Source organism: Chionomys nivalis, chromosome 4, assembly GCF_950005125.1.
Source record: "Chionomys nivalis chromosome 4, mChiNiv1.1, whole genome shotgun sequence".
In the NCBI taxonomy this organism is placed as follows: domain Eukaryota; kingdom Metazoa; phylum Chordata; class Mammalia; order Rodentia; family Cricetidae; genus Chionomys; species Chionomys nivalis.
This window is the reverse complement of record NC_080089.1, coordinates 23,594,576-23,608,514: the sequence shown is the minus strand read 5'-3', so window position 1 is coordinate 23,608,514 and position 13,939 is coordinate 23,594,576. Positions and strand designations below refer to the sequence as shown.

At 43.8% G+C, this 13,939-nt stretch overlaps 1 protein-coding gene across 1 annotated transcript in view; it reads right to left on the bottom strand.

Annotated features, from left to right (window-relative positions):
* Npsr1 (neuropeptide S receptor 1) overlaps window positions 1–13,550 on the bottom strand; it is a 188,462-nt gene extending 174,912 nt beyond the window's left edge. Inside the window, exon 1 of the mRNA XM_057768633.1 lies at window positions 13,404–13,550. Coding sequence (XP_057624616.1) covers window positions 13,404–13,550 — 147 coding nt within the window. The remainder of the gene's footprint in view (window positions 1–13,403) is intronic.
* Window positions 13,551–13,939: the final 389 nt, after the last annotated feature.

The following is a 13,939-nucleotide window of genomic DNA, read 5'->3' as shown; positions in this document are numbered from 1 at the left end:
CCTGCTACTTATTCCTCCCTTAAGGGGAAGTTTCTGAACTTCCAAAAGCAGAATTGAAGAGGGAAGGAGTCCCATGAATCTGTTTGCTTTCGTGGTGGTCAAATAAGCAGTATTGGTGGTCGAAAAGTCAGAGAGGTCACAGAACCTGAAAAGGAGAGCCCCAAGATGGATGTGTGGAGAAGCTGGGAGGGCAGAGAGCCTGTCAATCTGTGAGTACTGAGATGGATAGATGCAAAAGGCAGGTGAGCTAAGTACACAGATATATGGGCTCCAAGAAGCCCCTGCTTGAGGAAACATCACTCCCTTCCCCGCCAGCCATCTGCTCTGGGCTTGCTGAGAATATCTCAGAGTCTAGTGCTCATGACTCTTCCGTGATGGTTTCCTCCTTCTTCCCTGAAAACAATGATGGGCCCAGGAGAACTGTCACTTTTAGGCCTTCTCCAGGGCAGGACATTGTGTCAGGATTGTAAAGCCTGACTGAACAGCCCTGAAGTCCTCAAGAGTGCACAGCGAGAGACTGACTGTCTTTAGAAGTAAGAGACTGGTTGTCCCCAGAAGCCAGAAAGCTACATTTTTTTTTGCTTGATTTCAGCTTGTACTTTTGGGAAGCTTTTTGAAAATCTTAGGGAGCTATGATGGAAAAGTGAGCCAATGTTATGCTCACTTCTCCCCCAAAGCTATTTAAGCAAATGGCATTTTTAACATCTGGAATGAGGATCATCTAAAGAAAATTTAAAGCCCTTTTCCCCCAGGCGGAAGAGTCTTTTTCATGTTACTCAGAATCATATGAACTATGTTGGATCTTTGTAGTCTAGATACAGGAACAGGAACTGGACATAACCAGCTTCTGTATTGCCAAAACTAGAACCTTCTGCCGTGGCCCCCTGGCTCTGTACCCCACCTGCAGGGACTCAGGTTCACAATACAACATCTCCATTTCCTTTGAGAATTATACCAATAAACTTTCAACTTAAAAGGAAAGAATGTCTATTTAAATAGAATCACTTAAACGAAAATGCTTTGGCTTTTTCCGTATAACTAGAAACCTGAAGGCAGGTTCCCGCTGCCCCCATCTCCAAAATGTCTTTGCTTTTCCTCTTTTGGTCGCAGAATGGTTGGCACATCTTCACACGTTGTATCTGAGCTCAAGGTAAAAAGACAGGGAAGTCAAATTCCAGTGCTCTCTATTGTCTCAGATAAAGAAAAACCTTTATTTGATACTTCAGCGACTTTCCCACAGCAAGACATTGTTAATAGTGGAGAAAATTCAGGCGAGCTTCAGCAGGAATGACCAGGAGCAAGTGAAAACAGACTCCAGGGCCATCCTAACAGCTTGTTCCAGAAACTTGCTCCTTCCGGGTTCCTTCTCCAGGCTCAGGTCCTGCATCTGTCCCCCTACTCACGTCCCCCATGTACGCACAGAACCAGTGTCATTTTTCACCCTCACTGCAGATTGGATTGTGAAGATTCTGAGAAAATGTGTATGCTAAAGTCTCCACGTAAAGCGTGGTGAAGAGGACCCTGGGAGAACCTCAGAACTCTCCTGGGTCTCTCTGTCAAGTGACCTCTGTATCTCAGGGAAGGCCAGGAGAGGACTCACTTACCCTGTAAGACTCTCAGGCACAGCTGTTCAAATGGGAAACATAGAGACAAGTGACAATCCTGTCTTTGAGGAATATCATTTCCAGAACCTGAGAGGTGACACAGGACACACGCAATATACAATATCACATATGTGTCCTGAGAAGAAAACCAGTGAGCCACAGGGAACACAGTTAAAAGTGTCCTTGTTCAAGGAGTACAAAGGAGACAGGGTTTGAGCAATGCCCAGTGGCCCTGTGGCAGTTACCTTGGGCCATACCTGCTGCCTAGCTCCCTCTATTATTGGCTCTGTGCTAATGTATCCTTCCAGGTCCTTCTGGAGCCTGAACTGTTCTTCCCTTTTACTTTCCCTCAGAATTTGTGACTTTAAATGGAGCATGGTTTGTGAAAATTACATGCAATAATAATCTATATAAAATTTGCATTAAGGTTTAATATATGCGAGGGCAAATCCACCCCCTTAGTGCATAGCTCTATGAGTTTTGATATGTGTATAATCTCTGCAATTAAAATATAGAACAATTCCATCATCCAGGGAGATTTCCCCGTGCTTTTCCAAGGCACACTTCTCTCCCCTACCCCTAATCATGACAATCATTTGGTGTCTGCTGTTGAAAGCTTATTGTATGTAATTTGCATATCAGTACCTCCCTCAACACACATCAGCAGAACTTCTTGTAGTAGATGGGAATCAACAAGGGGCCCCCAAACTGGATGATGCGCAGAAAGTGAGAGGCTTTGGAGTACTCAGCCCTAAATAGGGTGTTTTTATCAAAACTCCTCCCTTGAAGGCTCAGGGGTCTACAAAGAAGAGGAGACAGAAAGACTGTGAGCCAAAGATGACAGAGGAGGCCAAAGAACAGTGTCTTCCAGATACAAGACGGAAGCACCTGCGAATTCACAGAGACAGTAGAAACACACAGAGGACCCACAGAGGTTCACGTGAAGTGGGGTCCCAGCACTGACAGCGGGAAGTAGACATGGGCTTCCACCCCTAACCAAGAAGCTTTCTGTATCCACTGGCAAAGGGAAAATGCGTTTTTTCAAATGGAGTGTCACTCAGGCTATGAGCCATACTCCAGGGCAGAACCCACACTCCAGATCAATACAAAACAAAGTCCATGGAATTTAATGGAGTTTTTTTTTTTATATTTTGTTTTTCTTTGTTTTGACATCTTTGTCTTATTGGTCTTTTGCCTTGCCTGTTTGTTTTGATTTTAGTTTTTGTGTTATTGCTGAGATTATTTCATTGCTTTTTTTAAAATAACATAAAATTGGGTGGGTAAGGAGGTACATGGGATCTAGGAGGAGTTGGAGGAGTTGAATATATTGTATGAAAAATTAAAATATTTAAAGAACAAACGGAAATAAAAATAAATGAAATTATTACCAATTATTATTATTAGTACTTTTGACTGGACCCATCTAACAGTGAACAGAGGACTCACTCATGATGCTGAGTGCCGAGGAAAGTTGATTCATTTTTCATTGCTGAGTAATTTTCATCATGGGCTTTACCACAGTTGGTTTATTCATTTCCCATTTTAAGAATGTTTGTTTATTTTTATCTCCATAGTTTTTTGCAAACAAATGAAGCCAGTTTCATTTGTTTGCATAGGAATGAATATGTTCTATTTTCCTTGGAAAATTGCTAGGAAGAGAGTTTTATCTTATGTAATAAATGCACGATTAACTTTATATAAAGAACATGGCCAGTTTTTCAAAAAATATCTTCACTTTTATTATTCCACCAGCACACTCCATCTCCTTGCTGGTACTTGGTTCTGTCAGTGTTTTAACGTGAGCCTCCCCGTCAGGACATAGTGCATTCCTTTGATGACGTTCCTCTTCCATTCTTGAGTGAACTATGGCATTTTGTTGTTTGTTTCATGTACTTTTCTTGTATTTTCTTTGGTGATGTCCTTATTAAAATATTTTGTCATTATTTTAAACTATTGATCCTCTTTTTATTAAGTTTTAAATAATCTCTTCATGTCCTAGATACAAACACTCTATTGGACTTCCGAAGTTGGAAATATTTCCTCATCCATTAGGACTGGCTTTTTTTTTTTTTTTAATGGTGCAAACCCTTGATTTCAGTGAAGTCTAGTTTATCAAAGTTCTTCTGGGTGGTTGAGCTTTTGGTGTTGACTGGAAGAAACCCCTTGCCTAATCCAATGCCACAAACTCTTCCCTATGCTTCCCTGTATTTTGCATTAGGGTTCTCACTTGGGCATATGATGGAGTTGGAACCAGTTTTACAGACTGTACACACAGGTAGTTTCACTTTTCAACATGGCTGTCTCTGCTCAGACACATTTGGTTTTTCCCTGTTCTCTACTGAAGTATTTTTTTCACCTTGGTCCGAATGCAATGCAAACGCATATGCGGGCTGGTTTCTGGCTCTCTTTCCCAATCTAAACTACAGTATATTTATGACTGTAAACAGTTTTTACTGTGTTTTAGGGTCACCACTGTTTTAATTTTCTTTTCCTTCCCATGCAAACTTTAGAATCAGCTTTCCTGGTTAAGCCTGCACCTCATTTTCCTCCTCTGACTTTTCCAGTCTGACCCCCCAAGGCTCACACTCCTATAATCCTTCCTGATGCCTGTAGCTTCTTTCTCTTCAATCTCACACTCCCAGTGACTGACTGAGCACATAGCTCTCATACCTGCAAGCATTTTCCCTGGATCTCCGTGTTACCCTGATTAAATGCTCCAAAATACAGCCTGAACGGTTAACAGGTATTTCTAATAAAACATCAAAGATTTCTTCTTGTTTGGAAGAAAAAATACTGGATTATTAGTGTGATAGACCACAAGAGTCAAGTTCTCCCCTCTCTCTCCTCTACTGAGACCTAGTTTCCTAGGTGGGGCCCTGGCTTTCTCTGGAGTCCTTATGGATCTTGTACTTATGACCCTGTTGAGCACCTTGCTTTGCCTTACCTGACTGGCTGTATCTTCTTTCACAGTGACATCACCTGTGTCTGTCTCCCCCAGTGGACAGAGCTGCCTGAGGCTCAGGCATCTATTTCATTTGCCTGTGCACTGCCAGTGCCTAGCACAACACTCAGCTAAGAGCATCTTTGATTCTTAACCTAGTAGAAGAAAGGGTACTTACAAAAACAGGAAAAAAAAAAAAACACAGTCCAAAAGATTGGATTTCACAATGTTACAGTTTAATTTTAGATGTGACATTTATTTAAAGTTTTCTATTACATTAAGTAAGAAATATTTATGCTGCCTTGTGCATTAGAGGTATAAAAGGTTGTGAATCAATAGAACATCCCCATTGTCTCAGTGTGTGGGTGCACCCCTCACGGTCCTGAGTTTCTTGCTCGTGCTCTCTCTCCTTCTGCTCTTGATTTGGACCTTGAGATTTCAGTCCGGTGTTCCAATGTGGGTCTCTGTCTCTGTTTCCTTTCAAGGCCAGCTGGCCTGGGTCTGAAAAAGCATGGGATAAAACCGGACTCGCTGAACATAGCGGACAATGAGGACTACTGAGAACTCAAGAACAATGGCAATGGGTTTTTGATCCTACTGCACGTACTGGCTTTGTGGGAGCCTAGGCAGTTTGGATGCTCACCTTACTAGACCTGGATGGAGGTGAGTGGTCCTTGAACTTCCCACAGGGCAGGGAACCCTGATTGCTCTTCGGGCTGACGACGGAGGGGGATTTGATTGGGGGAGGGGGAGGGAAATAGGAGGGGGTGGCGAGGAGGAGGCAGAAATCTTTAATAAATAAATAAATAAATATAAAGGTTGTGAATCATTTTAATACTATTTCTTGGGTATCTGCCTTAGCTTCTGGGCCCCTTAGTGCTATACTCACTCTTTGTCTTTTTACTACTTCCTACAAAGTGCAGTCCAGAGAACACATCAGTTTTCACAGATAGGGAGTGCTTTTGGAGCACTAGGATGGTGATGCTGATGGACACTGAGTGAACCTTGAGGCTTCACAGAAGAGAAAGGCATCAACAGAGCTCAGAGTGGTACCAGAAGACACAGATGGGGGGACATTAGCTGTATGCAGTACAGAAAGTGAGAAAAGGAGCCCATAGGGTGGCTGGGGAGGCATGAAAGGTCAGGAAGACCTCTGCAGGATCATATCCTACAGAAGGACTAACTGGAGCTTTGGACCTGCATGGAGATACGGGGGAGGCATATTTCATATCAGGTAGGGATTCCTGATCCACGTGGGCCACTGTGAAATTCTGAGTCTTCTCAGCCTTTCACCAGCAGGGAATAAGGGCCGTCTCTCCTGGAGGCTATGTGTAGACATAGCTGCAGGTTGACCAGCTAGCCACTGTGATGTGGGGGAAATGACCTGCCTTCTATTAAACCACTGAGATTGCAGGCTTGATGTTCTATTTCTGCAGCTCTTACTCTATCCTTGCATTGGCTTGGAATGCTATTTCCTTTTGGGTTTTATGATGTTTCATTTGTTTGGAAGTCTGTGCCTTTAACTTCTCCCAGTCTTTATTTTCCCATCTGGTTAGAAAAAGAGAATGCTATTTCAACATCTCTAAGAGCAGAGAGGAAGTTGGATGCACTAAAAGGAAATAATTTGTAAACTGTAAAGTGCTGAGAAGACTGAGAGATCCGTCCTGTTTCAGGTGGGTGTCAACATTGCTTAAGTGGGGAAACAAGAACTGGAACTATTTTTTCTGACCCTGGGTAACTTTGCTGTATGACGACCTGGAAAACTAAAACTCCTACTTCTTTCCACAGTAGAGACCCATTCACTTTCTGAGCAAGACAGTTTCTTATCCAAGGAGGAACCATTGAGCTAATAATAGAATGATAAGGTAAGAAATACCATCTTTCTTAGATATCTGTATCTTATTCCAAAAGTTTGATGTTTTAATCACAATTGAAGTGAAGATTAAAAAGAGTGATGTGTGCTGTCATCTGAGGGCACACACCAGTGAGAATCATCTGAGGGCACACACCAGTGACCATCATCATCTGAGGACACACAGCAGTGACCATCATCTGAGGGCACACACCAGTGACCATCATCATATGAGGGCACACACCAGTGACCGTCATCATATGAGGGCACACACCAATGACCATCATCATATGAGGGCACACACCAGTGACCATCATCATCTGAGGGCACACACCAGTGACCATCATCTGAGGGCACACATCAGTGACCATCATCTGAGGGCACACACCAGTGTCTGTCATCTGAGGGCACACACTTGGTGCTGCCAACAAGCACTGTGGTATGCTCTGCGCTCTCCCAGTGTGTTCCAAGGTCTTCCATGTCTCCAAACATCTCCCACACAGATAATGGCAACACATCATAGATCAATAGGTAATATCAGGAAATAGTAAAAGAATTTTATTCTGAGACTATAATTGCTAAAAATTATACACTGTTCTAAGGCACTTGATACTCTGAAAATTGTAGGCCTTTTATTAAATTTCACAACAGTCCCCTAAAGGGTCATCTGATAAAGCAATGACCAGACCAGTCACAAGCCACTGAGAACATGAGAAGTAAGCCTCCTGCAGGTCAGTTCGAGGGCCCATCCTCTCACCTTCTTTGCTCTAGCAAAGAAATGAAAGAGAAAATTTGAGCATGAACTATATCTGGTGATGAGTCAGTTACCTCTCCCTGCAGTGAGATGGCTGAAACACAGAGAAACTAGATCTCACTGAAGAAAAACAACATGACCTTCTCATTCCCTTGAGGCTAGGCACTGCCGCCCACTGCATAAACAGGAAGTTATTTCCAGGATGGGGATGATAGGGTGATGCTTTGAAGCATCAATTGATGTGCTTCTCACTACAGCCCACGAATCCCTTTCCCTTTGTATATAACCTTGATTGTACCCACGCAGAATATACCGGAAGCAACCCGGTACTGAGCATCTGAATATTTCATGGAGATGACTATAAACAGCTTGAAGGAAAGTGATTACTTTTTCCTTTGTAAAAGGATGTGTCTTCAAAGTCCCACCTTAACCCAGAAGCTGTTTGCAGGTTTTGCTGTTGAGAAATGGGAAATGCATTTGAACCAATGAGATGTCACTGGTGTAGTGGCTGGAACGGGAATGCCCCCCATAGACTCAGAGAGTTGAATACGTGGTCATCAGGGAGTGGCATTATGTGAAAGGATTAGGAAATGTGGCCTTTTTGTAGGAATTGTGACACTGGGTGTGGACTTTTGGGGTTTCAAAAGCCCAAGCCAGTCTCACTGTCTTTCTTCCTGCTCTCTGTGGATCTGAATGTAGAACTCTCAGCTAGTTCTCCAGCGCCATGTCTGCCTGCACACCCATGGTCCCCACCATGGTGACAATGGACTAAACCTTTGATCATCTGATGAAACTCCAATTAAATTCTTACTTTTAGACGAGTTATCATAGTCATGGTGTCTCTATTCGTATCAGTAAAACACTGACCAGGACAACTGGGTATAGCAACCAGACTCCAGGGCAGACCCAATGTCCAAGAATAGTTGGCAACACAAAACTGACTCCATGATTTTGTTTGTGTGGGAGGGGTTGTTTTATTTCTTTATTGTTGTTTTTATTGTATTTTGTTTGTGCACTTTGAATTTGTTTTTGTTTATGAGAGAGAAGGGGGAACCTGATGTTGGGTGGGTAAGAAGGTGGAGGATGTCTGGAGTGGTTGGGGGTTGTTAAACATTATCAAACTATATTGTATAAAAATAAATGAAAAGTTATATAGAATGATGTTCAATAGATAGGTTTAAAGACGCACACACACACACACACACACACACAAACACAATGTGTCTTTGATCATTTAGAACAAAGAATCTTGGCTATGAGTATTGAAGAACACAGGGAGTCATTTTCCCATCGCAGAAAGGGGGCTGAAGAAAGGGTGTGCTGGATGGGGTGTAGTGTAAAGAAAGACACATGGGGAGAGAAAAATCGCATTGTTTCTCCTCGTTGGAGAGAGTACTGGATGAGGAAGTGCCAGACAGTGAAAAGAACACAGGGAAATAGCACTGGGAGAAACCAGACTCTGGTTCTCTGGATGTCATGCAGATATACATTTAAGATGGAAATGCTGGGAGAAACAGGAACGGAGACGGGGACACTGTTTCCTTATAAGGTTGTGGAGATTTAGCAAGCAAAGAGATAGAGAAAGGGGGACCCTGGAATGGGAAGGCACAGTCACAAAGATTCACTGCCCCTTCTCCAGAGCAGGAGCTAGACCAGGGCCCAGAAAGATGAGTGATCTGAGGGTCAACAAAACTTCCTTCCAGTTTATGTCCTCTTGCCTTGTCACTAACTGGGCAGATGCCCCAACCACTGCCATGCTTACCACAGACAAAGGAGGCTATCCTTGGAGTTAAATGATTTCCTTAAGCCAGTTTCTGAGAAGATCCTTCCTAGACTGAAAACCTCTCCAAGTTTACTTGGAGACTAAGTTTATTCTGAATATGATGATTCTTCTTGATATCCAATTTGTTAATAATGCAGAGATATTTAACAGAAGACAAAATCTTTATGTAGTAATAGATAGCCAGTCATTGCATGCCATCCTTATGAAGTTATTAGCAATGCCCATGTCTTAGAGGAGATAAAGTTGGACTTAATGCATGCACGATGGGGCCCACCAAAAATGAGGGGAGGCACCACTTGTGTATTAGGTCTGAATGGCAGAAGCAATCAGCAAAGGAGAGAACTTTAACAGACATTTGCCTGAATAAGACTTCCCCTTAGGGACAGCCGTAGTATGCAACTGGAGAAGCCCAGTGAACAAACTGAGAGGAACCAATTAGAAGAGAATTAGAAAATGCACAATGGGCCCCATGGCAGGCAATGAAGCCACCAAGACGTGTATACAATAGGTGAAAAGGGGCTGTCAGAGAAGGAGACAAATGGATATATTGAAGTGAGAGTTACAGAAGGTCCGAAGATGTTGTCACAGGGCAAGCAGATGGGGTCTTAGAAACGATCTGTCTGACTATACAGAGCTAGCAGTATGCAGAAGTTTAAGTGAAATCCCTGTTGCCTGGCATTCGGTGTAGATCACTGGGACAGGTTGGGTTAAAGTTTCCTTTTGTTAGAACAGGAGGAAAGATAATGTTTAGAAAGCTGGGCATTAAGTAGTGCAGGAAAGAAGGGCACACACAGTGTGCAAGTGTATCTCATCACCTCTCACACTCAGGCCATGGTTTACATGCACACAGTAGTTGGACTAATTGCATAGCATTTGCAGCTATGCACTGAGGGAGGATGGTGGAAGACCGTGATTAGGAAATGCTTAGCATTCTTAGTTCACATTTGCCCCCTCACCTACGAGTAATAAGACTGAGTTTCATTTGTGTTATTTTATAATTTAGCTAATTTCCTGATTCAGACATAGCTCCTTCCCACTTTCTTTAAATTAGATTTCTCATCACTCACGAAGTTCCAGAAACAATGCCAACAAACTCACCTGTAAGACGAAAGGCATTTGTATACAGTGTTTTGCTTTTGTTTTGTTTTTGGACAGAACTATGTATATTCTAATGAGTTAGGCATTTGAAAACTGATACGTTCTCAAAGCTCAGATAATTTCTCAATCCTAGGACTTCTCAACTGCAGGAAGGTGAATTGGATGAGACATCTGGGGTAGATGAAACCGGAAACTGAAGCACATCAAAGCTTTGGTTGCAAACCTTCAAGCCAACAGCTGTGTGTCCACACACACAGCTCCTGGGGAGGACCAAGATGCACGGAGGTGGGAGGCAAACTCATGCTTGACTGCCATTCTGAGTTTTGTGGGAATTTGATATGCTTAGGACAATGCAACAGGACAGTGAGAGTTGATGTTTAAACAAGGGTCAGGAGGGCTAGAAATGGGAGGAAAGAAAAGGTTATAAGCTTGTGAAAAAAAGGCCAGAAAGTCAGACACTGAGATATTGTGTCTTCTGCCAACATAGCTTAGGGTCAGAGAATAGGAATGCTGTGCTGTCTCAAGGCTATGATGAGATGGGGGAGTTTCCCAGAACATATGCTGACACTGGTACGGACATATAGACAGGATCTCAGGGCTGTAGTCATGGGAATCAATGATGACTTTAGACACATTGGCTTTGAAATGGAGTAGGCGTTGGGTGAATGTGTTCTTCCATTGGTGAGTATAGTTGGTAGAGACCACGTAGGGTGAGGACAAACTGTGGGATGAATGGTGTCTCATCAGGTCCCCCCACTTCTTCTGAGGATAAACTCAATATCGTGTTGCCCATTCCAATGAATGTTGAAGATTGAAGTAGAGTGCCATACTGCGTTCATGCTCTAATTGTTAGCAAATGTGCCTAGCAAAGTGGTAGGTTTGGGAAAAAATGTGAAACCAATGTAAGTTCAGAGTCTGTAATATACTCACCCAACAAACATTCCAGCAGAAATCTGACCCAGCAAATACTCCAACAGAAGTCTGACCCAACAAACACTCCAACAGAAGTCTGACCCAACAAACACTTCAACGGAAATCTGACCCCACAAACACTCCAGAAGTCTGACCCAACAAATACTCACTCCAAAAGTCGGAGACAGTTGCCCGAAGCAATATGCTGCCCAGTCCAAGAGCCCAAGGAAGCTCAGCAGGTGGGGACTTCCTAAAGGAAGCAACCCCTGCTGACCCTTAAAGAACTGGCAGAAGTTAGATAAACCCAGGTGAAGACAGGAGCCAAGTGCTTATGCTGTGAGTCTGGGAATGACAAGAGCTGCTTCATGGAAGTCACACAGCAAGGTTCTTGGCACGAAGGTGACAAGTGGCATGCACAGAGACGAATGAAGGTGACTAGTGGCATGCACAGAGATGACTCTTAGACTGCTGTCACCTTTTCTATTCTGTTTCTTTTACTGCCTATTGCGAAGGTAATATGAATTAAGGGGACACACTTAGGAAGCAGTAAATAGGGCACGTGTTTTGTCATTTTGCCTTAGAATTATGTGGCATAAAAGGAACCACGGTTAGCAAGGGATTAGATGGCAGGCAGACTTCTGTAGGAACAGTGTAGCAGAACCGCGTGTGCTCAAAGGCGACCACAGAACAAAGTTTCACTAAGACTGAGGTTTGGGTTGCCAAGGCTTCTCCCCTGATTTGTGTATATCTGAAAATTTCTGCTTTAGCCAATAGGTGTATTTCTGACAATGAAGCAGAATACTAAAGGCTCCTGGTTTCAAAGGACATAATTCTTTTCTGTTTCTCTTTGTGCACTGGCCACAAGCTTAACTACAGGAATGAAACAGAGGCTGCAATTCTCCAGTGTCCAGTGACAAAGACATCACTGGGATACAGGATGCTGATACTAGTGGAGGGGCACAGGGATTTGTTCGTATATTCAAAACATCCCCTCAGGTGGGATTCAAGACGGCAAATGAGCCTTCAACAGAGAATGCGTATTTCCTGAGCTTCGCAACAATGGCCTTATTGTTGATTATTACTCATTTAGGGAGGGCCGGTCTCTTCAGTATGCTTGTTGTCGTGTTTCATGAACATCACAGGCAAGTTGCCAGTGGCCCTGCTGAGCCCAAGCTTCCTGGGAACACAGAGACTGCTGAGATCCACTCTGAGAACAGGCTGGTTTCAGAAAAGACAGTCCTCAAACATTAGTCGGTGACCATGAATCGGAGCTTCAAAGCATCTGGTGTGTGTGTGTGTGTGTTGAGTTGATTTTAAGGAACCGAGTTCCCTGAAGCCTACCAACAGTAACTCACTACAGGTCTCTGCCCTTGATGAAGAAGCTAGCTGACTGACTCTCTGGACAGCTCCCAGACGAAAATTTTATTCTAATTATTATAAAAGTTGGGAACCGGGAGTGAATCTGTAGAACAGAAAGGGTGGATGCTATGGTAATCGTATATCCAACTGCAAAACCCCAGTCATCTCAAGAACACTGGAGAATTATCAATAACAGCAGCAACAACACAGCAACGGCTGGACTTTATTTGACATGAAGGACAGGCTGAGCACAGTGACTTAGGCTAATGACTAAGGATATTCGCTGTGAGTCGCGTTAGTCAGGAGGGGTGTGAAATGGCCCCACCACCCAGTGTCTGCATGTGTGAAGCAACAAACTCACATTTTCCAGACAGCTGTCTTGTTCCCGTCCACTAGATCATTTTATAAAACAGGGGCAATATCAGCATAGTGAAAGAGTTATCATCTTTTGATATTACGGCAGTGAAGCTCGTCAAACTCAGATTCTTTTGATTTATTCTAGGACGCAACTTGTTGCAATTATCACCACCACTAACTCATCAGTTTGTTTCTTACTAATGTTCACTAAGAAGACATAGCTAAGACAGAGCGATTCTTCCTGCCTTCCACTCTCTCCCTCCTGTTGTCGGCCACGGCCCCGAGGGATGTAGTTTCCCAAACCTCTGATGAAAAACCAACCAACCAAACAAGCAAAAAACAACCAACGCTGATGATTAAATGAGTTTACACCGAGGAAGGACGTCTAGTTTTAGAAAATGTACTACTTTTGCTAAAAGCAGACCTTTACACACTACTCTGGGGTTAACTACAGTGCTCTCAGCCAGGGAAACAGAGAGGGAAATATTTCACTGAGATGGGTTACTGACGAGTTACAGGATTTCATAGAAACAGCAAAAACATCTGCCTTCTTAAGAAGCCACAGTGCTGAGCTTTGAAAACTAGGAAGCTGTATTTAAACTCATCAGGGTGGGGGTTGCCCCTTCCTTAATCCAAAGAAAGAAGGAAAAGGAAAGAAAAGGAGACTATTCCTAGTAGCATCTCTCACACCCACAGTCCTCTTAAGTCCCACCTGTTCTAGCCTTTAAAGCCAAGACACTTACCTTGAAGGAGGAGTAGAAGGAGCCCCACTCCTCTGCCGCCAGCACTTCAGTGAAAGTAACAATTTCAGTGCAAGCTACTGGGGAAGCATCTAACATTGGCATGGTCTGGTTGGCAGGTGAACTGCCCTCTGTGAGGATGGCTGGCATGGCTCAGGCAGGGTCGAGTCTCACTGTCCCTGCACCTACGCCTCAGTCAGAGAGTCCAGTTGGCCTCCTGAAAGCCGGGGCAGCAGCTGCTGCTGGATTGCTTAGCACCTCTTCTGCCTCTCAAGGCTTCCGGCTATTGCTCACCAGAGCGGAGGCACGGAGCCTTCCCTGAGCCCACCTCATTGAAGAGTTCTGCCTGACAACAGGGAAGATCCACGTGCTGCTCTCTCCTCTGCAGTTATGATCCTGCAGCCAGCACAGCCTTTTCCATCCCACAGACCTGCCCTGCATGGCCTCATCCCAAGGGCATCCTCCAGGACCCTGCTCGTGTCCCCCTGAGAGGGCTTTCCTGACTGTACAGTAGACCCTTATCTTTGCTCCAGCTTCCA